Source organism: Myiozetetes cayanensis, unplaced genomic scaffold, assembly GCF_022539395.1.
Source record: "Myiozetetes cayanensis isolate MyiCay16 unplaced genomic scaffold, myiCay2020 scf14, whole genome shotgun sequence".
Lineage (NCBI taxonomy): Eukaryota > Metazoa > Chordata > Aves > Passeriformes > Tyrannidae > Myiozetetes > Myiozetetes cayanensis.
The window spans coordinates 2946479-2974157 of NW_026087048.1; the positions used below are offsets into that span (position 1 = coordinate 2946479).

Sequence of the window (27679 nt, forward strand, 5' to 3'; positions counted from 1 at the left end):
TTTGTTTAGTTGAAGTAGGATGGCTATAGGGTTTCAGAGGGAAAATGAGTTGGAGATGGATACACTTGGTAGTACATTGATATTAGATAAGAATGCTCTCCTATGCTGTAGCTATTTCAATCTAAAAAGCCTACTACCTTACCAGTATTATTTAATCTTCTCCACATCCTCAGAATATTTATTTTATGTCATGGTCCTAGTTCTGTGATGTCATATCCACTGTGAGGCACATTTTCAGGCTTTGTATACATATTACCCTTTGCAGGGAAAATGAGTGATTAAAAAATTATGTGACTAAATATCTCAGTGCAGCTTGTGTATTTCTCCCATATTTCCCATAAACCTGGTTTAATTCCTTTTCATAAATCCCAACACCAAAACTGCTCTGAATAAACAACTTAACCAAAAACCAATCTGAGATGGGAAGACAAAGAGGCAAATTAAACTTTAAAGGAAAGGCTTCACAAAAATGACAGCGTTATTTCCTCCAAGGCCACAGAAGTTCCCACGTTAAGATAAAGAACTTTCAAGTCTGTATGTAGAGCACCATCTGGTGACTCCTGCACAGCAGGATCCCAAAGCAGGGATTTATTTACCTTGCCATGTCACAGACAGTGAGTTCCCATCCCCAGCAGAGCTGCTCCGAGTGTTCTCACTGCCGGGTACCACTTCCTCCCAAACTTCCAGTCCTGTTTCCAGGCTGTGGCTGCTGTCACCATGATCTCTGCAGAGGAGCAGGGGGGATTGCTGGTGCTGGTGGCCTCCTCTCCGTGCCTTCCAACGTGGGCAGGCTTTCCTTTTATCCAGGAAAGGCACACTTACAGTGCCAGCCTTGGGAGCAGTCAGCAAGCACAGAGACTGCTGTTGGCACCCAGCCCTCTCTTGGCTGCCTCTCCTCCTGCCTGCCTGAGACATCCACTGAGTCCGTGCCTTCTCTGCTGCTGCCCCACTGTTCCAGTCTGTCCCTGGGAATGCCACAGTCACTTTGCCACACAACAATCCCAGGAGGAGTGTGCTCTGGTGGCCACTTGGCTGCAGAGCGTGGGTGGTGTAGGGTGGTGGTGGTTGTTGTTCACTTCCACAAAACCAGTGAACTGGCTGATCCAGCTGTAAGCATCATCCTTGGTTGCCTTAGCTGCTTGTGGGTACGTGGATTTTGAGCAGTCTTTTCACAGAAACAGACTTGGAGAGGTTTTACTTTTCCTGTAAGCAAAGAACAAGAGATTTGGAGTTTAATTCTCCACTGCATTACACCATAGCACCATAGATTTCTGTACAGTTCTATTTCATCTTCAAGTCAAGGTAATTGACTGGAATATCATGTTTTCAACCCGTAATCCTCTCTATCCCACATATCTCAAGCAATCACCTCAGCAGCTGTGTATTTCTGAATGCCTTTCATGAGTTTTCTTTTCTTACCACTGAAAGAAAATGTATCTCCTTTGTTTCAGTAGAACAGCCCGTGGACTTAGCAAAAACATCATGTGTCTGAGTCTAGGCACAGCACACGAGGTGCTTCCTCCAGCAGTGATGACACAGATACTTCAGCAATGAAATGCTGTTACTAAGGCTCATTTCATTTTTTTTTTTCATGTAGCAGCTTTCTAAATTCATCAGAGAACAGTTTCTTATAGTTTGGCAGAGTGGACTGAGCTGGTTACAAAATCAGTCAGTGCAGCAGGTGGGTCTGTGTGAGCAGTGGGGCAAGGCTGGGGGGCAGAGATGACACCCTTGCCAGTGACACTGCATTGCTTCAGATCTCCTTCCCACCGTGTCCAGAGGCCTTTGCTTTCTGATGCGAAACCTGCCATGACACCTACGTCAATTCTGGTGGCTGTGAAACCTGCAAGGAGGCTCTGAGGGTATTTTGGAAGGGTGGAGAACTTGATCAGCGTTAAAATAAAGCTTTGTACTGAGATTTAATTCGGTAAGGGGTGAACCCTGCTGTAAATGCAGAAGGCAATAACTCCGTAACCATTGAGGGAATACATATTTCATAATTTGAAAGCTTATATTTTAATCTTAATTTTTTGTTGTCTTAATCCCTTGAGAACTTCTGGGTAGAGAAAGAACACAACATATATTAGTGTAGGCCTTTAAATTATATTTACATGTAAGCAATGGGGAGAACATGTGCTATACTACTGTTATTGATTCATTTTGGTTAAAAAATCCCCATCAATAAAACAAAGTGAACACAGAGGCAAAAGATTGAATTTGGAGATTTCTAACTGTAATAACCTGTAAAAACAGTCCCTTTGAAATATACTCGCAGTTATATTTGTGGCCTGGCCACGCTGGATTTGTGTGGTGCAGTTGCTGAGGGAAATGGTTGCAGGGTCCAGCCACCAAACCTCAGTGCCTCCAGCTGTGGGTCCCACCACAGGGTAGCTTTGCCAGGGATCTGCTGCCTTGCAATTAAGAGCTTCTGACTTCTGAGTTTTCCTGGCTGTCATTTCGCTGTCTGGTGTTCCAAGGCTCCTGACCATGTTGTGTCAGTGTTTCACACACAGCACATCCCTAAGAACACGCTACAGCTGCTCCTGTCCTACCTGCCTACACTGGGCTCTGAGCTGTCCTGAACCAGCCCAGCTCTGCAGTGGGCTTATCTTAATTTACATTCAGACCTCCACAGACTGAAGATGCACCTTTGCAAAATGCACATCTCCATCCCAAGTGGAGCCTCCCTGTGCCTGCCACGTGCAGGGGAGTTCTCTGAGTGTGGAGTCCGGGGAGTTGCACACACTGAACTTGGGCATTTGTTCTGCCTGTAATTGCAATTGATTTTTCAAAGGGGTAGGGAAAAGCCATTCTGCCTTTGATGTAGAACAAGCTGCATTTACCACAAGGAAGGCCTTTTGCAGAGATGTGGAGCATCCCAGAATGCAGCCATGCATGGCTTGGGAAAGCACTCTGAGCAGTTTGTGTTGCAGAGGGTTATGTGCAGTTATGGCCTTTATTCTGTAAATGACCTATTTGAGTAGCTCTGCTCTGTATAAGGGCAGCTGTTTTGAACTTTGGGTGTTTTGGAGAGAGGAGGAAGTGCAGTGAAGGATAGAATTAGGTCACAACTTCACACTGCCAAGATTCTTCTCTTGATTTGCTTATTGCTTTTGTAAAGCAGCCTCTCACCCTGGGAGGAATGATCTTTTCTCTGCACTCACTGGATCAAAAAACAAAGGAAATTCATGGACATCATGAAAAAAATTAATTTTCTCTATTTCTATGTGAAAGTTTTGCAATAAAGACAAACCAATCTTCCCGGCTCTGTAATTAGCATTTATGATCAGGAGGTAATAAACAGTTAAAGTCAGTTAGAGCATTTCTAACTGACAAGCAGTTTAGAATCTCACTGAAATGACTGAAATGCAGGGCAACACAAGCACTGCTGTGATGAAGGGCAGGAGTAGCAATGGCATTGCTGATGATTAGTTGGATAAGAAGTAGGATTAGAAGGACCACTTTTAAAACTGGGGAGCTCAGTTCAGTCCAGACAACATCCTGAGCCCACTGATTGCTCCCTGTAGAGAGCAAGCTTGAAATCTTCATTCCCTGTGCTATTTAGGACTAATAAATGCATCCAAATTAGAAGCCAGTGAAGTGTTTTCACATCACATACCTCATTAAGACACTTTGGGGAGGGTGCAAAGGATAAAATGATTCAAAAGCAATCTTAATAACTAGATGAATGCCATAAATTTGCCTGCATCCAAAATGTGTCACAGGGCTTTGCTTTCAGGGCTCGTGTGCCCCCACGGCTGCAGTTCCCTCCCCTGGTGAGGGTTCCACACGTGTGCGTGGGAGGCACCGGGGGAACAGAGAGCGCTTCAGAAACCTGCCCTACATTGGGTGAAATAAGAAATTAGCAGTGACTCTGTGCCTGGAGTTCTGATTAAATCTGCTGCTGTCACATTATATCCCCTTTCAGAACTGCTGTGGATATCGAGCACTTACCCAGCTATATCCGTGGTAGGATCCACTTCCCAGATGCAGCTAAAACAAGCTGTACCTTTTCCTAGGATAACATAAATTCACAGCCATACCACTGTCTTCTTTTGGCAGTTTGGAGATGTAGGAAATACTGCAATCAGATGTTTCTAATTTAATTCAATTCCTCATTAATTTGATCTCTCCTTTAATTCAATCTCAGCCTCAGGACCTAAATCACTTGTATAAAAAAATAACATAATGACCAGTCTCTTTTTTAATCAATGGTGACTGCTTTAGGCAGGTATTAGTAGATAATCTGATTACTAAATACACAGTGAGTTGGCATTTAGTTAATAACTAAAAGGGAAAACCTGGAAAAGAATCAAAGAAAAAAATAGAAAGAGGGATAAGAGAGGCTTACAAAGACATGCAACATTAAAGAAAATATTATGGAAGAGTTATTTTTGCTGGTGATTGTTACTGGTACAAGCCTCTAAGGTGCACAGCCAGTGGTGTCAGCCATGGGCAACAGGCTCAGCCCAGCAGGAAAATTATTGACAGAACTCCAGAAGGAGTGAGGTCCATGGTAAATCCAACATCATTGCCTCTGAGACTTATTTAAACTTACTAATGGGATTTAGAGGTTGATGCTTAGCAGTATTAAGCGGGCACAGCTCCACTGAACTCTGTCTGCATCATTTGCAATCCTCTCTCTCACTGTAGGTAGACACCATTTGCCTGCCCAGCAGCTTTTCTGTGGGAAAGCCACTCTCCTTATTGTCCAGTGTGTTGTCTGGGAAGAATGTACTCCCTGGCAGAGTCCTGGGCCAGGGCAGGGCTCAGGGCTGGTGAGAAAACTTCTAATGTGCAGCTGAATCCAGGCTGTACACGGAGCAGTGTGGAGCAGCTCTGCAATTGCTTCAGAGCAGCTGGTGGGGAAGTCACCAGCCAGGCCAGTTGGCCACTTCTCTGATTTATGTCACAAGGCCCCCAGTTCTCTGGAGACTGAGAGCTGCCAGGTCTGGCAGTGCTGGACAGAGGCTGACAGGGAGTTACTTTGAGGGGACTGTGCTGCAGCTCTCATTTTCTTACTAATACCACCTTGGGACTGCCTCTGAAGTAGGTAGTTTACTGTCCACTATCTTTTCCTGTCAGATTTGCAATGCTGCTGTAATGACAGCCCTTCTGGCCAGCCAGTAGCTCTGGAGGAGACTTGGACTGTTATTTTCCACCTGCCTCCCCTGTGACTGCTCCTGATGCCTGAGTGATCAGGCTGGATGGAGCCCATGGTCTGCTGCTCAGCAGATGGCATTTTTCCAGTACATCACTACTGGAATGGCACCCACAGCATGAGGGATCCCAAGCTGTTAAAGAGAGCACCTTTTGGCTGCAGCAGGAGAAAAAGAGCCTTGACAATTTGCTGTTTTGCAAGTTACCCAGTAGCAAAAAGGAGATTTACCCAGAGTCCTGACAGGTTCCAGTGTGCCACAGTTCTCTGCCCAAGTTCCCAGTGCTCTCAGTGGAGCTCTGCTCAGAGTATTTTTACACTGATGTGGTGATGAAAGGTCACACCATCTCAGAAGGGACCACGCTCCTCTGGGCAGTGACATGAACTGGACGTGCTAATCACAAGAGGGCCTTTAAAGCTTCCAGCACAGACTGTTTGAAATGATCAGCATAATTTGGGAGTTAAGAACTGCACTGACTGATACTTATGTTTCTGATGGGCTGCCAAGGCAGTTGACCACTGGACTCATTGCCCACGACCTCCTCATTGCTGCTCAGCAATGCCCAGGAACTGCCTGGTCCAAGTGGGAAAGGTGCTCCAAGACAGAGTTGTCTCCTGCAGAACAGAGGTATTGAAGCCTCACTGGAGACAGAAGAGGATGGTGAAGTGACAGAGGATACGAATCTCAATCTAGATGGATATTGGAGCTGAAATGGATGTCAGAGTAGCTTGACCTGTCCATCCGTTCCTTAATCTGTAACATAGGAATGATGCTCTCCTTGTAAAGGGCTTTAGGATCAGCACAAAACTCATACTGTGTTTTTATTTTACTTCTGGTGAGTGGAGAAAAAGAAAAACCCTTTTAGTTGTGAACACAGAACAAAACTAATGTAGCAAGTACAGGTTCTTTAGGGAAGACAGACAACTGTGTCCAAGAACCAGTCTTAGTTCAATGTTTCCAGTCTTCCTGATTTGCAGGAAGAAGTGATTAATCACAAAGTGAAATCTATTCAAGATTAGCATAAATTGCAGAAGGTTTGTAAAAGACTCCAGATGGATTTGAATTATTTTAAAGAACCCAGAAAAAAAACAGCAAAGGAAATGTTGAGTTGGATGAACACGGACTAATTCCTTAGGAAGAAGGGGATGGGATTAAAACATTTGTCACGCAGTATCCCACAACATCCTGTTGCTCCTTCCTGAAGCTGAAACACACCCTGGTGTCCTGTGATAGCAGCCTTAGCAATAACCCCATAAAACAGGAACACATAAGATGGAGTATTAATATGGCAGAGGATAGAACTTTTTTTTTTCCCAGTAATATAAATGGAAAAAGATTTGGAAGGAGACTTTCTTCCCTGGCCAAGAGCAGCTGCATGACTGGCTCACAGGTTATGGGATGTTCCTTTTCTTTTGGTGGTTGTGGCTGTACGTGGGCAAATTATTGGCCCACTGCCAACAGCAACTTGATTTAAATTTAGTGCCCACGTAGGAACCAGGAGAATTTTATTACCTTGATTTAATTCTTCATTTTCTTTAGAAGAACCTTTATGTCCTTTTGCACTTTGGAGAGGTGCAAAGTTAATAGATTGCTTCTTACAGATAAACTGCAGGGATTTCATTTTTTTTCAAGGTTAATCTGCAATTCACTGCAGTTTATCTGGGCCATTAAGACTCCAATGAAATCAGGCAAAGCCTGGCACCTGACATTAGATCTGTAGCTGTCCCCAGCCCTGCTGCACACAGGTGCTGTCCCTGGGGCTGTCCTGTCCCAAATGTTGTGCTGGGCAGGGCAGTATGGGGTCATCCCAGCACCTGTAAACACGAGGCAGCAGCTGGAGAAAGCTGCTTACCAGGTACTTGTTGAATGAGGGCTCCTGGTTGGTACCAAAAAGGGCAAACCCTCTCAGATAAGCCTCCACATTCCTTCTCCTTTTGGAGGATAAGAAGTAGAGTTTTGTGATTTTCCCTTAAATTACTGCCTGCTACAACCAGGGCTTGCTTCTGTGCATGTCCTGACTGTGCCAGGTACAATTTAACAAAAGGAACACCTCAATGACAGCAAAACAAAGGGTCAGGAGAGGTGTGACAGAGAGCAGATGTAACAGAAAACCCACCTTCAGTAGCTATTATTTCGAGTTCTCTGCTTCAGGGCCTCCAGGCTGCCCTCCTTTGGCTCCTCCAGCATCTCTTTGCCAGACAGTGACTCTTTGCTCATTTGAAAGCCCTGAGCTGATAGCAAGAAGCCTTCCCCCATCTTGCTCAGGGGTGGCCTGAGCACCAGGCTCTAGTGCTGTCTCCTGAGACTGCAGCAGCAGCACCATTTGAGGTGGATTTGAAGGCCCAACGTGGTGTTTTAACGAGTGTCTTTCTCCACAGAGCTGTCTTAGCTCAGAATTGAAAGGACACTGCGGCCTCCCTCTGAGGAACAGGTTGTGGCAAACATTTCACTCGAAGAGTCTGCCTTGGGAGCTGCTTCCATCAGAGCCTGTTAAAGCACTGCTGGGTGAGGAGCTCATCAACCTGGGCAAAAGCAGCGGCCTGCAGAGCTCAAGGGGTGCGTGGAGGCTTTCTAGAAAATAAAGGTTTATCAGGTAGAGGAACACAGTTCCTTAGGGCCTCTCTACCACAGGGTGAAATTTCTGAGGTGGTGAAAAATCGACACAGACATTCCTGCATCAACCAAAACCAGGCATCTGCTCCCCTTGCGTTCGTGTCTGGCACAAGCTGAAATGAGAACACCAGACTGCGACCGCTTAAGGACACCCACAAGAGAGTTTGTGCTAACATCCCTAAATTAATTTCAAGCAGATTTTAGTTAAACTAGTATAATTATCATGTCTTGACAAGGTTTCCGCTTCTTTTTGCATATCTTTTCCCTGCGGAGCGGTGATTGCCACTGACAAATGGCAGAATCTAACTCTTGTTTAGTTAAGTCCGTGGCACTTTGTTGAAGTGAACAGGGATTACTCCGGCAAAGCCAAAGTATCTGTCAGGCTGTTAAAACATGTTTGCATATTTACTGACACCTCTGGAGTCAGCTAGCTTTGTTTTTTTTCCCAGGGATGAGGACAATAGCTTAAACTGGTTTTGAAAGGCTTTGAAGCAGCATCTAAGGAATAAAGGAAGGGTCTGTAGTTAACACTGCAGACTAATTCTGCTCACTGGAACTGATGACATGGCTGTGCAAATCCACTGTAACTGTGCAAAGAACAGAGCCCGCAGGGTGTTCTTCCAGGTTGGTTTTTTTCAAAGAGCATTTGTGAGCAGTGTGATTGTCTCTCTTGCAGAAGCAAAGTGCTGCTCTGACGTACACGGTGTCATCTGTTCTATGCTAATAAATTAGCATCTGCAGCCACCACTGCTGCCTGTCAGATCTGGGTACAAAATTGAGCTGTTTGATCTCGGTGCCACTGAAGTGTGTCTGCATGACTGTGGAAGATGCATTTCATCCCATCTGTTTCCCACAGACCCTCCATCAGGTTGGATGTTTCAAGGTAACAGATCAGACGCAGTGAATTCCGTAGCAGACGACTGCCTTAGAGACAACCTCCTGCTCTGTCACAGCACGTAAAAATTTGATTTAAGAGCAATTTTATGCCTTCACAGCAGGTCATTTAAGCCCTGTCCACACTAGGGGAATGGGTGACTTTGGCCCAGCTCCTTTCGTGCTCAGGGCTGTCCCAGAGTGGCCGTTCTCAGTGACGTGCCAGGTCACTCCTCTCTCCAGGAAGGCCTTGCAAGGCACTGCTTCAACCATCAGCAGCTGCTGGTGGCCTGGTTATTTCTAGGCTGCTGCTGCCACTTGTCCAGATGGAGCTGAAACAGTGCCAGCTGTGGAGGGACTTCTGGGGATAACCCCAGAGGTGGGAGGTGGCCAAGGCCTCCCCAACCCCAGTGTGTCCCTGCCATACCTGCACTCTGCTGCTGCTGCAACATCCCCCGCTATTCTCAAAAGAAAGTCCTTTGCTGGACTTGCCACCTGCATTTTTCTCCTCAGAAACACCCCATTCTGCCTGGGAAGAGAGAAAAATTAGACACCTGCAAGCTCGATTTTGAGTGTAATAAAACTAGTTTATTTACACAGTAACATGAATGCCACAGAGTACACAGCAAAGTACCACAGCAAACCAGAGTGTAACTGCCCCTGATCACAAAGGAAGGCTTGAAGTTTATATACTTATTGATATAAAAATGTGTAAATATCAATATGAAGCACCAGATAAAGCAATGCAACCAGGAATTCCAAATACAAATTACCCACAAGAATTGAGTTGAAATTAAAAAAAAAAAAAAAAATTCCCTTATTCAAGGCATTTAAAGAAATCCCATTTAAAAAAGTCCATTGATTTTGGAATCCTTAATTTAAAAATAAATTTCCCCCTTTTATTAAAAACAAGAACATAATCTTAAATGCTCAGCATAATTAAGTTTTAAAAGAAAAAAACCCAAGGATTTCAACTGCAAAACCTTCTAATACCAACAAGTCAAAGGACAAGGAAACAGAAGTTTTGAGTCATTTTTGAAGAGGTGTTATTTATGAAATGACTATTTAAAAATTTACACACTCTTAAATATATATTATATATACAATATATAATATATATATTTTCAAGCAAAAAGGGGCAAAGAATACTTCTGGGATACAAAATTTATATACATACATATATATATTAAAACATGTCCACGTGCTCTCATATATATATGTATGTATAAATATATATATTTATGAACAAATATTCCCTCCATATAAAAAAGCTCCATCCTCTTCTAAATCCCTGAAATCTTCCCCTTGGATTTATGGAAAAAAAAATACCTTTCTAGTCTGAAGTACAAACCAAATTCTCAAATTCTGTAGAGTGGTAAAATGCTTATCTACAGGTAAGTGAAGTGTTTCATTTTCTCACTGGCAACTCTGCTCGATCTGAAAGCATTCTGTGGTTTCCAAGTAAACGCTGAGTGGAGCACCAACGCAAAGAGACCTTTAGGAAATTATTTAAATTACATTCTACACCCACTCAAAATCACCATCCTTCTAATACTGCATCCAGGTGAATAATAAAATCCATACAAATGTCTACTAGAAATTCTCTGCAACGCAGCAGGGAAAAAGACTTGCTCCTCCCGCTGGAGTTGAGGGTGCCCTCAAGAAATTTCTCTCCAGTGTTTCTTTTGAAAAGTAGTTTTTGTGTATTCTCCTGGTGAAGTGTTTGGAATCCAGATGACTGTTTACAGAGTATTTCCACAGGTGTATTTTTATAGAGGTATTTAGAATTCTATTCTGCACTTCTTTGATGTCACCTTATTGAATAACTACATCAACATCACATCTCTCTCTGCGCTGACTGAAGGGCTCTGATTGTGCTCTGGGTTTTACAGGAGTTTTAGCAGAACCAGCACCACCTCTGCAAAATCAGAGTCAAACTGAGGGTCTAGTCAGGCAGGGAATCATGGCCAAGTACTGTTTGTACAGAGAAACAGCCAATTTGGGGAAAGGGGGAAAAGAAAGTGCATTACAAGGTCTGACTCAGTTTCTACTGTATCCCTCAGAAAAGTTACAATTGATTTAAATAAAAATAGGACTATTTAATATATATTTACATATGGATTTACTTGCTATTACAAACAAACAAAAAAAAGTTAATTTAGGTGGGACATCTCAGCACAAGAATTGAGAACCACACTTTATTTCAGCAGCAAACACATGTTAAAATGAAGGACCTACAGTGTGAAGCTGCTGAATAAATTCTCCACATAGCTGAACCCTAACACATAACTTACTTCAATAGTACATTTTGCTCTGTAACACGTGGGAATTCCCTTGTGCTAACATGTGAAGATGATCCATTCCTACCTTGTGGGTGCTGCTGGGATGTGTGGAGCATGAAAGATTTCAGGTGGAACATTTCTGTAAATGCTCCCACGCATTTTCGTCTGTGGACCAGTAACGTGGTGTCCCAGCTGCAGTTACTGTTTCAGCAGGTCTGAATGCTGAAGTGAGACCAGGCTTCTATGTCTGGGACATTCCAGGGGCTCCAGAAGAAATTTCTGGATTCCCTCATTCCTGAAAATTTGCAGGCAAGCTTTTACTAGTAGATTCTCTTTATATTCACCTGGTTATGCCTATGGACCAGATCAGATCTGAGGTTTGACAGGTATTTAGCGAGTAAGTCATTCCTATTTAAGGAACACAAACCTAACCCATGTTCCATAACATCTCCGGGTTAGTTTTTGTCAGCACTCCTGTTTGAACAGAGGTTGTGTGCAGCACCTCCCCTACCTACAGCAGGAGCAGCACATCTCACCTTCACCTCTTCTCCCACACCAGCTCCTCACCTCCTCACAGCAGAGTGTCTGCAGCAGATTGTCAAAGCAAAAGGCTTCTCTCCGTGCCTGGGCAGTCCAGACCAAGTGACTTGTCATCCACTATTATTCTCCCTGTGCAGATGCCAAATTTGAAAGCCCACAGTTTTGTTACTCCAGGTTTATGCTGCACTACAAAGCAACTAAAAGGAACCCAGTCACATAAACCCCAAACACAGAACAGATCGACCTGGTATCTTACAAAGCACAGCATTTAATTTTGGAAAGTATTTTGCATCCTTATGTGGGCAGGATTATTTCTAGGGCTGTTATGAAAAGAGTAAGATTCCCACCAACTGTCCAGCTACATTTCAGGTTTTTGACAAGGCACTAAACATTGTGAATCCAATCACTGTGCTCTCTCTGGAACATTAGAGAGGGTTTTAATGGCTCTAATAGGATCAGAAACCACTCTTCATAATTCTTCAAACAAGCATTTGATTTTTCCAGAAATTAGTTTGCACTGGAAAAATCTTTAGAGTTCATGTTAAAAATATTTGAATGACAGCTTTTATTAATAGAAAAATATATATTTACAGTCAATACTGTTATCTTAGATTTGCAGCTCTTCCTATTTCTTGAGCTCAACTGAAAGTGCGACATTGCTAAAAAGAAATTCAAGATCTGTGCACATATTCAAGTAAGTTCTAACATGCACAGCCAGGGGTTTTGTTCCTGTCATACACAGGATCCTGTTGCAAACAGAGCGGGTTTTTTTCCTTTTGCTTAGCAATTATGCTGTAGCATTCTTAGGATTTGCTTACAATCAGTTTAATGCATACATTCTTGTATATTTACGTGGCACAATCTGGTGCCGGGATGGAGAACCACCACAAACACAAGTTACAATCATCAGTTATGGGCAGATCTGCAAAGTCAGCCTCAGGGCTCCTCGAGGAAGAGCTCAGGCCAGATCAGGTTCCACTACATTGACCGTTCTTTCTTTTTTAAAGAAAAAAACCACACAACATTACAAATTGCTAAAGTTTACCCAGTGCTGCACGAGAAAGAGATCGGTAGTGAACATCTATCCATGCTTGATTATACTGCAGAGCTAAAATGAGTACTGGTTCATCACAACAGATACAAACTGAAAGTAGATAGCTAGAGATACAAAGGCATCGGACCAGCTGCATCAATACCAGCGGTTGGAGAACATTCAGAATTCAACTTTGCATGTGCAGGTTGACACGGAAGGGACACTGGGAACACGCGTCCGTAAGCACGGAAACACCCACCGGCTTCGAGGAATCACTGCCGTGGCAGGTGCTCCAAGGCTCCTGTCCGAGTCAGCTGGGGGGGCGGGTGCACACTCACACCACGGAACAAACACCACACGGACCACGGGGGACGAGGAGCCCTACTCGCAGCTCACACACGGTGACCGACAGCTACAGGAGAGTACACGAGTGACCTGCCGTGCTGGCTGGGTTAACCTGGGAGGGCATTGCCCTCCCGTGTCCAGACAAAGCAGGGCTGCACTGAACAGGGGGTTCTTTGTACAGGTTCTTCTACGAGCTGCTCAGCAGTAGTGTAGAAACTTTCTTTCCTGATGTAGTGGAGGTACCTCGACTACATACATTGCACTTGGGCTTTTAATGCACTGTCCTGTTTTTCTGCATCAATGCCACCATCCTAACCTTTTTGCAAAAGAGAGAGAGAGAAAAATATATATATATCACACTAAAATATATTACCCTTATCCTTGCCTGATCCTTCACTGATACAGGTGAATCAAACAAAAGAATAATCATCAGAAGTTTCAAAAAAAATCTTCAGGAAGGTCACAAAGACAGTCTGTACTACAGCACAATCGATGTAGGCTTCCACACGCCACTCAGCTCAGCTCTGAGAGATGCCAGAGGAGAGCAACACGGACATGTCAGCCCCTCCACTGCAGGGGGTGGATCCAGAGCTAGTTTTGCTGACTTTAAGCCTGCAGGACTGTTTGTTCGGTTGCCATGCGTCTGGGCCAGGCATGCATATGCTGTAATAAAGTGGCTATTTTGTTTCAAGGCTGAAGTGAATGAATTCCTCACAGTTTTAACAGTTAAAATGAAACATCAGTCCATAAAAAAGAACACACATGGATATCTGTGCATTTATGTGCCAGCAAAGTAAAGGAAGGGGCTGCAGATCTAGCTTCAGGTAAAGGCTGGTGTGTAAAGTGAACACTGTAATGTACAGCTTTAAAAAAAAATACAAGAATTGCACATAGATCCATAGGAGAGAAGCACAGGCTTGTAACTAGGGCTGTCTGCTTTCCATCACCTGGGTCAGAATGTTCAGGATCACTTTTTTCCCTGCATCCAGATCAGTTCTTCAGAGTGATTCCAGAAACAACTCATAGCCTGGCAATACTGAGCAAAGGTATTGTCTGTACAACTGCATAGGTTCCATGGGAAATGGCTGTTAGGGCACGGAAGGAAGTCAGCAGTGGCCTCTAAAAGTGAAAAAGCTCCTTCAGGTTGAGTTTTTAGAAATTCTGACTCTTTAATCCTCGCTAATTCCTCCTCTAATACAAAACTCTGTCTGTGGTGCTCTTTGAGCTCTTCTGACAACATTCCATTTTTAGGGTGTTGTCTGCTGCAACATCAGAAAACACCCAGTTACAACAGACGAGAGACAGGCAGCCAAACACTGCTGTGGGGAACATGGACCACGACACTGTCAGTTGTGGCTGCCAAACTTAACAGCTCTCTCAATCATTTACCAACAGTGTTTTTGTCCCCTCGTTTTTACCCTTCAGAGAACTACATCTGCAGTGGGAGTGTCTCCATGTGGCCTGTTAGCGACACACAGACAAGCTTTGAACATTTCTATCTCCTGCCAACAAACCGGCAGAGCCAATTCCCAGCCCCATTTTGCAGTATGGCACAAGTGACAAGAGCAGACCAAAATAAAACAGAAGAGGTGGCTGTTATTTTCATCCTCGATTCGTTAGCAGTGATTGTCAGAGAAGGTTATGTATGTCCTATCCATTTCAAGTCAGGCTTTAGTGCCTTTTGTGACGGAGGGGGAATTTCAATGGCCCACCATTGTCTCGTTCTTGTATAAATGCAGTTATGGCTACAGTACATCAACAGTCCAGACTGGTGAGTGGCACCCAGGAAACGGGATAGACAAAGTGTGCATGTTCTGCTTTTTAATGCAGAGGTCCTAAGCTAAGGGTAATGGTTAAGGCAGCGTTGTTGAACTCATGGATCCATGGTTAGACAAGATACGGGTAGGCAGTGAGGCAGAGAAGGAGGGAAGGGGACTGAACACAGATGCCCACTGACACTTGCCACAGTCAGCAGGAAAAACACATCTGGGGAGGAAAATACAGTAAAGTCTGTTCGGCTGAGACCAAAGGAAAGAGGAGCAGAGCCCACCTGTGGGGGACCGAGTAAGCTGGGAAGAAATTTTGTGTGGTATGTGGAATGGAAGCAAATGAGTGTTTTGTGGCACGGTGGATCATTCATCTCACATTTACAGCTAATCCATCTCCGCTTACGGTCACTGCTATTCACTAACCAATGCTACACAGGAAAGGACAGAAACTACCCAGAAGAGGAGGGCAATTTGTTTACTGCAGTGGTAGAAATAGTGGTATCAAAGTTTGCTCTCCTTTTCTGCCAGATATGAATCAAGTCACATACTGTCTGATCCAAATGCAGTCATGCATATATAATCAATCCCTAACAGGCCTGGCAAAAAAAAGTCAAGTTTCTGTCATCCTGGGTACAGGATGCAATTTCTCCAATAAGAACCTATTTGCTCAGAGTTGCTGGCTTTGATATCTAGGCTGCTTTGTAACACTTGTACAAAATGTGAGCCCTAGTGCAGGCTGGAGTGAGGGCAGGGGCAGAGGTGAGGGTGCTTCATGAAAAAGCAACAGGCTCTACAAACTAGTGCTGCTTCATGATTCTCACAATGCGATGAAGTGAGTCTGTAGTGGCAAAAGCCAGATACTGACAACAAAGCCAGTCTTCCAGAATAATTCCACAGTCCCTCTCCAAGGACTTCTCTGCAAACTTGATCATCAGCAGCGTCCTTTTGATATCCAGCCAGTTCTGAAGGATGGCATCTCTCCGCGAGGGGTTGGAAGAGGTACTCAGAGCGTGGAACAAGTCCTCACGTGGACCCCAAAGCAAACACTGAAGGATTCCCTTGGCTTCTGATATCAGGATCCTCTCTGAAGGGTTGGGATTCAGCAGGCAGCTGGCAAGCTGTTGAAGCCCTTGAGAGTAAAGGGAACGGCAAGGAATCTTAGGGAGATCAGCACGAGTGTACTCCTTCTCCTTCAGCTCTGGATTCTCATCGAAGGGGTTGGGTAAGTGCAGCATTTCGTAGATGAGGATGCCAGTCTGGAACTCATCACACTTCTTGTACTGTGTTGCGGTGATGATTTCCGGAGCCAGGCGGGACTGATCCCGTAGGACCTCTGGATCCACCATATGACTCTTCTGCTTGGCCTGGGAGAAATTGCTCACGATCAGCCTGGCTGGGCAGGCGGTGCCGGGACTCTGCTCCGTGGCCTCGGGGCTCAGGGGGCTGCCTCCCGGCCTGGAGTGAACCAGCAGCAGGTTCTCCAGGCGCAGGTCACAGTGTGTGATGTGATATGGCTTCAGGTGCTCCAGGCCCAAACACAGCTGCAGGAGGAGCAGACACACCTGCCTCTCGTACAGGTCGGGGCTCTTGGCGTGCCGGGGCTCGGACTCGCGCACGAAGTCGGCCACGGTGAGGTGCGGCACCTCCCGCGTGATGACCACGACGCGGCTGCGGGGCCTGCTCAAGGTGCCCTGCCTGCTGCAGCTCTCTTTAGCCGAAGCCTCTCCGCTGGACGCCGGGTCTCTGTTCTTTCGCTCGGGTTCCTTCTCCTCTTCTTCCCGGTCTTCTTCTTCTTCTTCCGCGTCGGGTGCGTCCTCGTCCTCCCACGGGAGGAGGCGGACGGGCACTTCGGCGAGGAAGTGGCCACAGTCCTGCTGGATGTTGAAGTTGATAGCCAGGCTCTGCCGGATAGACAGGCTGTGGTAATACTGCTGGGACTCCTTAGCTTTGCTCTTGCAGATCTGGGGGAGGAAAATAAACACACATCACCCTTAAATTTTTAACTTCTATATGCTTTTTATAAATATGTATTTTGTTGATGGGATCTACAGACTAGACCCAAACACAAGCAGTAATAAATTTTGTACTGAACTGACCTTGGCAGGCTATCTTAATGCACCCAAACCGTTTCCATTGCCTAGTAAGCAACTGCAGAGCAATACATGGAGGCACCTCTCCCTCTGCACAGATTATCCAATGGAAAATACACTTCAGGCAGGTTGGTTTTTAATCAGAATAGCAGCAATATATGGCAAATGCACAGCGAAGCTTATTCACAGTTAGTTGGTTATCCATATCACTTTGTTGCATGTTCTTCTCTCAGCTTTAAGTGAAGCTTGAACAAGACAAAAATAATCACTAGCAACAGGAGGTATAAAGAAACATTCATAGAGTGTGTGACCAGACACTTGCAAGTGGCTGAGTCAGCATGGCATGAGGAGTTACAACCTGTCAGCTACGGGACTGGATACTGGAAATTAAATCCACAAGAGCAGCAGTGTCCTGTCTGCAGGGAGGGGAGGGTGTGCCATGGCACAGGCTGCTGATGGATGGACACTCATTAGAACACGGCACCTGAACTGCTTTCAATCACCAGTCAAGATCCTCAGTGTATGTTTGGGGGTTTTGTGCCATATATAGCTGTATTTAATTTATGCCCAGTAACATCTTGTTGGTATATACATTATCACTGTAATAATTATCCATATTAATTGTCTGCACTGCCATAACAACTGGCAGTTCCAACCCCCGCACAACAGTCACTGGACAAGCCCTATTAGGGCCTCTGTTCTAAGGCATTTACTGATTAAAATGACAAAGACTCAGGCATGCTGACCGTTGCATATCAACCTTAGTCCTGCTGAATTCAGAGAGATCATTCAAAGCATGTAAGGTTAAGTGCATGTTTTAATCCTTACGTGCTTAAAGTCTAAATATTCACTTGCTGTATAAACATACAGGTCTTAACTGCAAAGCTGAGACAAGAGAGAAGACATCCTTGTCCAGATGAAGTTACAGCTTCCCTCAGTTCACCTCTCAAATCTGAGATATCTAAGGTCAGTAAAAGCCAGAACTCAGAACTTCTGCAGGGTTAGTTATAAACTTGCCTTTCACTAACACACACACACACACACACATTTTATATGGTTACGTGGTTAAGGAACATAATTATAACAATTGTATGTTAAGAAACATAATTAAATGGGGGATTTAATCTTTTATGCTTGTTGATCAGAAAAGTGCACTGTCAGATCATATGGAAGTGGACACAAGGTGTACCAGCATTTTGGTTGTCCTCTTCTTTTCGACACTGTGCATATTTCCATACCTCACAAGCATTTCCATTTCCCTGCTATGCAACTGTACCTTAAACTGCCTGTTTGCAACTGCCATGCACAAGCAGAGCAGATTTGAAAAATGCATTTTCTAGTCAATTTTATTTAAGAGAGGAAAGCAATTTTCTGGAAATGTTGACAGTTACCCTGTTTATACAGTGGCTCTTGCTCATTTAAATTTTCAAATGTGTTTTATCCTGTTAGGGGTGAAGTGAATTATCAATGGAATGCACTTGCTCCTGCCCCCTTCTCTCAAGGGTTACAAAAACTTAAATACAGCAAAAATATAGCAATAACCTTTCATAAAACAATAACCTTTGAATTATAAATGAAAAGAAAATGCCAACTGATTGTGTTTGAGACTGAAGGCCCCTGATTGATTAAATACTTAATACTGCTCAGAAAACAGGACTAGAAAAGCTGTACAGACCCATATACATGTGCTGTATATACACACATCTGTAAGAAGAGCTGTTAAGGAAAACAAAAATTGTTTTGTCTTCTATGCCCTTCAATCCACGGCGCTTTTCTTGCAGCCAGCCCTGGGCACAATCAATTCCAACTGCAGAAAGGGTTCAGGGTGTTGTAATCCAACCTTTAGTTTTTAAAAATACTTAACTGACCTAATCAAAAAAAAACCCAACAAACTCATTCTGAAAGAGTTTAATTTTAAGGTCAAGCTTACTTTACTGATAAAAAAAGAAGTTGAAAACCACACTTGGTTTTAGCTACTGCACTGTATTTGATCCACAGAGGATTTCTAATACCACCTGCCAGCTAAAGCTAATATTCTATTAGGAATATATGATCCACAGAAGTATTTGCTCTGAAAACAATATACACTACTCAATTTGGTGAATACAAGGCCTTTTTTAAAGCTTACAGAAAGGATTTCTCCTTGCCTACAGAACAAGAAAAGCAAAGGAAGACTTTTTCCTAGTTTCTAATTTTAGGCCTAGTCAGCCTCTCTTAGTTCAGAGAAGGTTTTCAGATTTACCACTGGCATTGCAGTTAAAACTGGGGATAGGCTTTTACACCTCTCACAGCCAGCCTTGAATCACTCATTTTAAAAAATACAGCCCATCCCAGAGTGGTGGGAGTAGGAAAGGAAACTTGCACCCCTCCTCTGGGAATGTGGGAATGTTTCCCTCTCCTGAGGCATTGCCTGGCTGGGCCCTCTGCTCCAAAGGCACTCAGCACTAGGGCAGAGGGTGCTGCCTCTGCACCCATCCCCTTCCCTGAGCCAATCTCTGTGCTGCCAGCTCCATCATTCCTAAGAAATGCCTCTCCAAAACACACTTCTGCTTTTCTATCTTCTTTTCCCCTCCTCTTCGCTTTCTTTTTGAAAAAAACCCCCCAGCTCTTACTTCTCCCACCTCCATTCCTAATCCTCTGATTATTGTTGCTCTTTTCTGGATTCTCCCCATTTATTACATCTTTCTGAAGAGTGGTATAATGAATGCAATATTCCAAGTTAAGACCTTTCCAGCATCAAGCAGAGCTGAGCTTTGTATACAGTGATCCTTGGAACACTTCCCAGGGAAAAGAAGTTCCATCAACTCCATTGTTCAGTGTCCACTCTAAAGTCTGAAGCCACAGCAAGGCCAAACTTTCCCCAATATCAGCTCTTAAAGATGTTTTTGTTTCAGACTCTTCTCTTTGTATCAATAAAACAGAATTTAAATTATCAACAAACCAGAAATTACATATTAAATAGTATTACGATTAAAACCAATACTAAAATGACTGCATTCATGAAAAGAGTTTTTCCCTCCTTTTTCTGCTGTTAAGGAATACAACTGATGTGGGGGACAAAATACCTGATCCCATATCTGAGCACTGCAGTGTTCAGATTCCGACTTACAAATATTCTGGTTAGAATGGGGAAAATGTACAGAAAGCAGTAGAGACAAACTCAGTTTTCCTATTGATCTGTTCAAAGACAGTTTACAGAATTCAAATTTTATTTATTTCCTGTACTATTTTATCATTTTCTGAGTTGCAGCTTCTACTTGGAACTCTATTTTATATTCCCATTTTGCAGTGGAGTAGTAAATATTACTGTTTAATACTATCAGTGGGTAATCATTCTCACCCAAGCATTTTGTATTGGAGTAACTCCACCATCACCTAAAACCATCACGTGAATGACCAAGATTTCTAATTTTCAAAATGAGTTAGAAGCAGTTACAGGACCGAAGTCTGTACTCACATTTGCAAGGATTTAGGGAACAAGCCGTGACATTTGATGGCCTTCCTAACAAGTACTTTGGACTGCTGGTGATGAGTTGCTAAAGAGTGCACACAGAGCTGCTTTTCTGTTTGTGATGGGTAATGCTGTGTCAGAGCTGTCAACAAAGACAGCCCAGTTTCCTTTGCATTTTTAAAGCTTTTGTCTGCTCCATTTTCTACTCAAAAAACACGGAAATCCTGTCGCCTTTTACGTACATAATATATGGAATACCTATTTTTTGGCAGGGGGAAAAAAAGGGTGAAAATGCTGCAACAGCAACAGAAAGCAGGCTCAGTCAGTCCTTTATCCTTTGCTTTAATGAGCTCCATCCAGCTGAGCTCTGGAGATACCGTATGTGATAAGAGCTGAAAGGAAGGTGCTGATAAGGGCCTGGCCAGCCTTATTTCTAGAGCTGATAAAGAGCTGGTTGTTCAAAAGATGAAGTAATGTTGGTAAAAAGCCCTTCCTTATGATGCAAGAAAGCAGTGAGAAAAAAAAGGAGAGGTACAAGTAGGAAGGAAAGGAAAGTATCCATCTTCCTTTTCACCGGAATGCACTGTCATCATATCTTTAATGCATCCATTTGAACTAAACTTCTGTCACGCTTACAGGGACAGGGCAGCTTGCTTTATATCCTGCCATTTCAATTTTCCCCCCTGCTCCCAGCCCTTAGAAGCAAGATTTGGATGTTTCAGAGCTCTTACAAACTGCTCTGCATTAGCTTTTATTTTTTCCTTTATGAGTCCCGTAGCCTACTGTGCCATCAGCTGACTTTCACTTCCCCAGCAGGGAATCTCATTTCCACTCTGTCCTCTGCATTTTACAGGGCATCAGTGAACTTAAAGCACGATGAATATTGTGGGAAATGAATTTACAAGTGCTGAAAATGAGAAACACAGAAGATCACAAAGACTGCACCATCTGTGCTACTTTGTTGTATTGCACAGAGGGACAACTGCAAATGAAATTCTGTGTAGAATGAAAGCTTGCTAATCCCAAATTGATAGCTTGTTCTTGGCACAACCTTGTTTTCCAAGGAGGCCAGTTTGATATCTGATTGACCTCATTTTCTTGATCTGGCCTTGGAATAGAGCTTTGACTTTTTAACGATGTGCCAAAATACAGAATTCTGTTCTGCTGTGACTGAACTCAGGCTGGGCTCAAAGCTGAATGTACATTTTATTTTGATCTGAGGGATGACGTTCTGGGGCGACCCTTAATAACACTTCTGTCAAGAAGCTCCACCAGGAAGCTGAATTACCAAAAAAACACCTTAGCACACTGTGACAAACTAAGCATAACTAGAAAATAATTGTCAGGTGCCACTAGGAAACCGTCAGCCAGGTTCAGCCCAGTACTGTTTACTTGTGCATTGCTCTGTTTTACAGCTGGGACAGGAGCCTTACAAGAAATCCTCAGGTTTTACTGCCAGCAAAACTTCTGCTTGCCCTGCAGCAATCCAAGCAATAAATGTTAACTGCTCTTTCTCAGCTGTTTGCACCCTTGCAATTCCCGTTCTCCCCAGGAACAGCAATGCAACACGTGCCTGTGGCAGAGCCAGCCCCGTGGGATTTACGGCTCTGCTGTTCCCTGTGGCCTCGGAATTGTGGAATCACGTGTCAGTCTGCCAGGCAGGACAGTGTTTGCCTTGAGAGTTTAATACTGAAAGTGGAAGTCGTTTATGTCACTGACGTAATAACCCTGTCTGTTACTCATTCTGAGTCATGTATTTAGTTTGGTTTTTTTTTAATCAAAAGGATCCCAGTGACATCACTGCGTTATTGGGACACAAAGAGCTGAACTCAGCCAGTCTCCTGTGTACAAAGAGCTGCTCCTCTCAGCTGCTTTTACTGCACCGTAACCTTTTCACCACATATTTGGAATTACTGCTAAGACTGTGGTTTCAGGGGAATGTTTATCCATATTGTCCCAGATCTAAGCTAAGCGGTTGGTACTGCACTTAGTGAAAAAAAAACCAACAACAAAACACCACCTCAGGGTCTGGAATTTTTTGGAAACCTTTCTTGTAAGGAAGCTTTTATTTTTCCATTTGAGGAAGTAGTTTTCTGATCATGACCTATGTACTGGTTTTCTTTATAATGTTTCAGTCAAAAAACTTCCCACATGGCCTCCTGCAACTTTTCTTGCACAGAGTTTTTACTAGAAGATTAGGTGAGAGTGAAGCAAAAAAGCATAATACAACACAGCCCTATAAACATTTCCTCTAATATCCACCCCAACAGAACAAGTTGTGCTCATTCTCCACCCAGTTTATCAGAGCATCTTTTGTTGGTGAAACCACCAGAATGTAAAAGTTCATCTGTACAAAAGGTTCATTCTTCTAAACTAAATTTAATTCAGCAGTAGTCAAATGGTTAAAGCTGAATTTTTAACAGCCCTTTTGTAGTTCTATTTTTGGAGCTAGAATATTAAGGTTTTTTTAAAAAAATCATGCAGTAAGATCATTAACACTGTTTGGGGGTCAATCTCTTGTTTTCTATGAGGAGAATAGTAATTATAAAAATCTCATTATCACATTTTTTCTCAGATCTAATATTAAAATCACAGAACTTAAGAACTGTCTGAACTGTTAGCCAGCGTTGCCTGGGTAGTTCTGCAAAACTGAAAAGAGCTCCATCAATTCACACTGCCTGAAGATGTGGCTCCATTTACACTTCCAAAATGCATTTCTAAGACTCGATCCAAAATAACAGGAAGCCCATATTTTGGATTCAACAGGCACATTGGTAATTTTCATCTCACCGTGTTTTCCATCCTGTTTTGGGGACGAGGGATTTGAAATGGCAGGAGGACGTAGCTGATTTATTGAAGGTAGATTATTATGTAATTTGGCTGACACAAAAAACACCCATGGCAGTAAAAACTGGCATATTTGTTAAAGCTAAATTCCCCAAATCTCTGGGTAATGGAATAGCAATCTGTTGTTATGAGCTTTTGGACAAATCTGAGCCTGGACTGATGGCTCGTGAGCAAAAGATCAACGTGGGGCAAACATCTTCCTCTATCACATTAAGTGCCTGGGAAGGTATTTTCCAGAGTAACTTCCTCTCACTGTAACAGCACAACAGCTCATGGTGACCTGGAGCCCAAGGATATTCTGTGGACACTCCACTCACATCTCCCACGGTGCAATAAACGCTGTTAGTCTGAGAACTATTTTTGAGACACCTGACTTACGAAAAAGGAAAATTTAGCACATATTTGACCACGTTACATTGCTGTTCTTCCTCCTCACTGGCTTTCTACAAGGGAAATGTATTTAGCAGGACAGCAGGTAACAAAACAACAACAGGTCTTGCCAGTCAGGGAATGCTTTCAAGGCACAAAGTGATGTGCAAAGAGGTGTCACTTTAGTGATAACTCCAACCTGCCTTTAGAGAAAAACACCACGTTGGGCCCTGTATTAAAACAGAACAATCCAAGCCAGTAATGAGTAAAGCCAGAGTGCTGATTCTGCAACCAGAGCTGATGGCCAGACACACATTCACAGCCTGGTTCCTTCTCGGCCCCTTTGTACCACCGGCCGAGAACATCCATATTTCAAGAATCCGTATTTCATTTCACATCTTTTGACGTCCTTAATAATGAACAAAATATAAATGGTTATGCCCAGAAACCTGCCTTAAAAGGATGCCTTTTCAAGTCTCAGAACAGCATTATCAGTTGCACCAATCTTAGCTTCCTATTTTTTCCTACCTTACTTGCAAACAGTCATGCAGGAGTGGTAACAACAATTTGTTCCTGTAAAGCACCACCCTTGTGAGAATGTCAGCGTGCTCTCTGAAACCCATCAGGCCTCACACATCCCTGCTGGGTAATAAATGTTTTATCTCAAGTTTCAAAGAGGAGGAGTCAGAAGTTCAGTGATTTACTCAAGGTCATACAGGAAGCCTGACAGAGCTCTGAGTCTCAGCTGTCCTTCTCACTATCTTCCTACCAGATAAGCATCGAGAAATGGAGATACAGCGCTCAGGAAGAGCTACCTATATAAAAATCCATAAAGTAACAGCATCTAGTGAGACAGCTGCCAACTAAGCATTAATATATTAGCAGTAAATCTTGTAAATCTTATTTCTTTAATGTGTTAGCTGAAGAATTTATAAGGCAACACTGATGGCTAGACAGAGCTTTTGAAAGGCTGGTAAGGAACACTGGTGAAAATGTAAGACCCTGTATGGAACATCAGAGATATATCAGCCTAGAACTTACACTTAGAATCACCTGGCTCTGAAAAATGGAAAATTTTCAATTTTTTAGGAAATCTTTCCTAACTAAGAGTGATGATTTAAGTTCATCTCCATGCAGATGAATCAAAAGGATTTTTTCACTGTGAGTTTGACCCCTGTTAAAATAATACAGCTTTTCTTTCAAAATGCCATTAAACAGTGGCAGAGTCCGAGATGTGTTTATTTTGTTCCAATAATTTTGGAACTGCAAGAAAACCATGAAATTAAACAGCAGACACCAATGCCACCCAGGGCCCTTGATAGGAGCAAGAGCCTGTGTTTTGGGCAACTTACTTTTCACCCAGCGCTGCTGCCGACAGCACCCACAGCTTGTAGGCCCTGCCACCTGTGAGCGTGCTGGTTGTCACATCGTGTCACTGCTGCCTGGGGTTGCCCTTCCTCAGGCCCCTCTTACCTTGACGGCGTAGTTGTTGAGCGGGTCCTTGGCGTACGAGGCCGGGTAGTAGACGGCGTCGCCGGCCTCGCAGCACGGCTTGTCGCTGGTCAGCCGGAAATCCGACCAGCTGTCCACCCCGAAGCGCAGCTGGTCCTTCTGCCCGGCCATGAACAGGTCCTCGCACTTCAGCGCCAGCTTCTTCAGGGAATCCTCGTGGAGGCTTCGGATTTTCCCCACCACCTCGTCCCGGTTCTCGATCCCGCGGTAAAGTGCTTGTCTCTGCGGCTTCTGGACCCCTCTGCCCTGCTTGGCCTGCGAGAGGTGTCTCCCCGTCAGGGACTCCATGCTGTTGGAGCACCGGTCCTTAATACTGATAGTGGTTAGGCTGGAAACACTGTTGGTGGCCGACGTGGTTGCCCTCAGTTTTTCCGTAGGCCTGTCCAAGGAATCTCCGGACTCGTTGTCCAGCACCTTGAGCTCCAGGCTGACGGAGGAGCAGGCACTGCTTGCTTCCCAGTTGGTGTCGATGTCGTAGGTGGGGTTGGCCATGATGCACAGGTTGTTCTCCAGAGCCTGCTTCTGGAGATCTCTGGGAGTCGGCTCCGTGTTGGCTCTCAGGATTGTTTTCTTTGGCAGTGGAGGTGGTGTTGGCTGCAAGCTGTTCATTGTCTCCTGCTCTGGGAGTCCTCCAAAGGCAATGGCATCGTCCAGAGCTCCCTTCGGCTGCCTCGGCTGTTTTGGAGGTATCATGGTTGCTCTGGACTGTCCTGTGGAATAAGATAACAGTAACACAAGATTAAAGTACTTTGCATCTGCTGCTCCTGCATCTGTGCTCTGCAAAGACATTTAAGGCAAAAAATAAAGCTGACTAGGACCCTCCAATATTAAAAAATACATATGAAAAGATGAACTAATTACAAAGCAAAATGACCACACCAGCATCACATACATGTCATTACACCCAGCCAGGCATGATTTGACCCTGGATATATGTGTATATTAACAGCAGTGGCAGTGCCAGCAATGCTGCCATTCTACCTCCCATCCCATTAATGACAAGAAGTGCAAGGAAAAAGCAAACATCAATTTGGCACTTTGGCCGAAGTCCAGTTCCAGCAATTACACCCAGCCTCCCATAATTCCTTCTGCACTCTCAAACCTAATATTATTCCTCACTTCCTATTCAGATGTGCCAAAACTATGGGTAGACAGCAGTCCATACATTCCCATAAACTGGGAAATGTGCTAGAGAGGCTGAAAATCTTATTCCAGAATGGAAACCAGGAACCTTCAGACACAGATAATGTACTGGAGATACTTTTGTGGTCACCCTGGGAAGTCAGGATTGCCCCAGCAGATTCACCAGCTGAACAAGGAAATTAAGCCTATTTTCACTCAGGTTGACAAGTGTGTTCCCATCAAGAATAGGGTCATATTTTGACAGAAATATTTGTTACCCTATAATTTAAAACTCACACCCCTTCCCCAGCTGTAACTTCTCTAAAACATTTCCCTCCCTCTCTTGCCATGGGTGCTTTTGCTGGCAGTATTATGTTGATAGATAACCTGACCCAGCTTGAGTCAAGAAATTCCAAACTGCAGGTTACAGACACACAAGCATGGAATTTCCACTGTCAGATTGCTTTCAGACATTTGTGTGAATCCAGGGAAGATAAACTTCCTGTCATGTGCTTTGGATGGCTTTTATAGAGGGCAATTATCTTTTGTAAGTGCCAGAGTCCTTGGAAATGAAGAATAAATAAATGACAATAACATAATGGAGAACAGAAACTAATAAACAGATAATACAAATGACCAACTTGCTGCTCTGGGACAATTAAACAGTTGTTACTCGTATCAAAATGAGATCTTTCCACTCTCAATAATCAACTGTTACTTTCAGAGAAATTATTTTATAAGCTTTCCACTACTCCTGGGAGGTTCACTGTCAAGTAAGGTAGGAAGCCAGTTTTTACAGTTGCAACACAGCAGACATGAAAACAATAATTGCAGTGGAGCATCTTTTCTAATAAGGGAACAGACACTTGGACTATTTGACAGTTTATAATGTGCTGAAATGCTGAATGTGCTGTAAAATTGTTTAGGCTGGAAAAGACCTTTCAGATCACTGAGTTCAAGTGTTAACCTAACACAAGGACTGCCCACCAGTCCTTGTAAAGAGAGGACTGAACTGGAATGCTGAACCAAACTGGGGGATCTCACATCAGATTTGAATTACATCACTTCAGTCCATTGTTAATAATAAATGACTTTGCAGTCTATGAAGAAAAAAAAAAAGATAATTGCTTTTACTTTTGTTGTTACAGTTTCTCTGAATACAAAATAATCCAAGATCCACTCGGCCAGGATGCACAAACACCTGGAATGCTGGGTTAGAACGCTGAAATGAACTCCTGATTTCAGAAGATCAAAGAGGATTGTATTTTTCTATGTATCCACAAACACAACAGCCTCGCCTCCTGCTTTTTTAACAATCACTCTCTTTTCAGTCACTTCAAGGGGACAACACCACAAATGAAAGTTCTATCTCTATCTTTTGTTTAAGCTCCAGAAACCCTCAGTAGAGCCTCACGGATTTAATGACAAGCCTGGCTCTCCCAGTGTTTAAAAAAGTGAATTTGGAGCAGGAAATTCTATCAGCTGTGTACATACCTGATCTTCAGGGAAGACTGCAAATCATTTTCAAGGTTGCTTAAAGAAATTTAACACTGGGGGACTCGGGGGACTCTGCTGCTCCTTTGTGCTGCAGCCAGAGTGCTCTGCAGTGGCAGCTCTGCCTCTCGGTGCTGTGCTGCAGCCTCTGGCCCTGGGGCCAGTTGGGCAGTACAGGAG

The 27679-nt window shown here is 43.7% G+C and overlaps 1 protein-coding gene across 5 annotated transcripts in view; it reads right to left on the reverse strand.

The window, feature by feature from the left end:
* Positions 1 to 9211: 9211 nt before the first annotated feature.
* Positions 9212 to 27679, reverse strand: part of PEAK1 (pseudopodium enriched atypical kinase 1) — a 108859-nt gene continuing 90391 nt past the window's right edge. For all 5 annotated transcript variants that reach the window (XM_050309270.1, XM_050309271.1, XM_050309272.1 and 2 more), the window contains 2 exons: positions 24845 to 25593; positions 9212 to 16575 (listed from right to left, as the gene is read on the reverse strand). In XM_050309270.1, coding sequence (XP_050165227.1) covers positions 15412 to 16575; positions 24845 to 25593 — 1913 coding nt within the window. In that variant the 3' untranslated portion in view covers positions 9212 to 15411. The remainder of the gene's footprint in view (positions 16576 to 24844; positions 25594 to 27679) is intronic.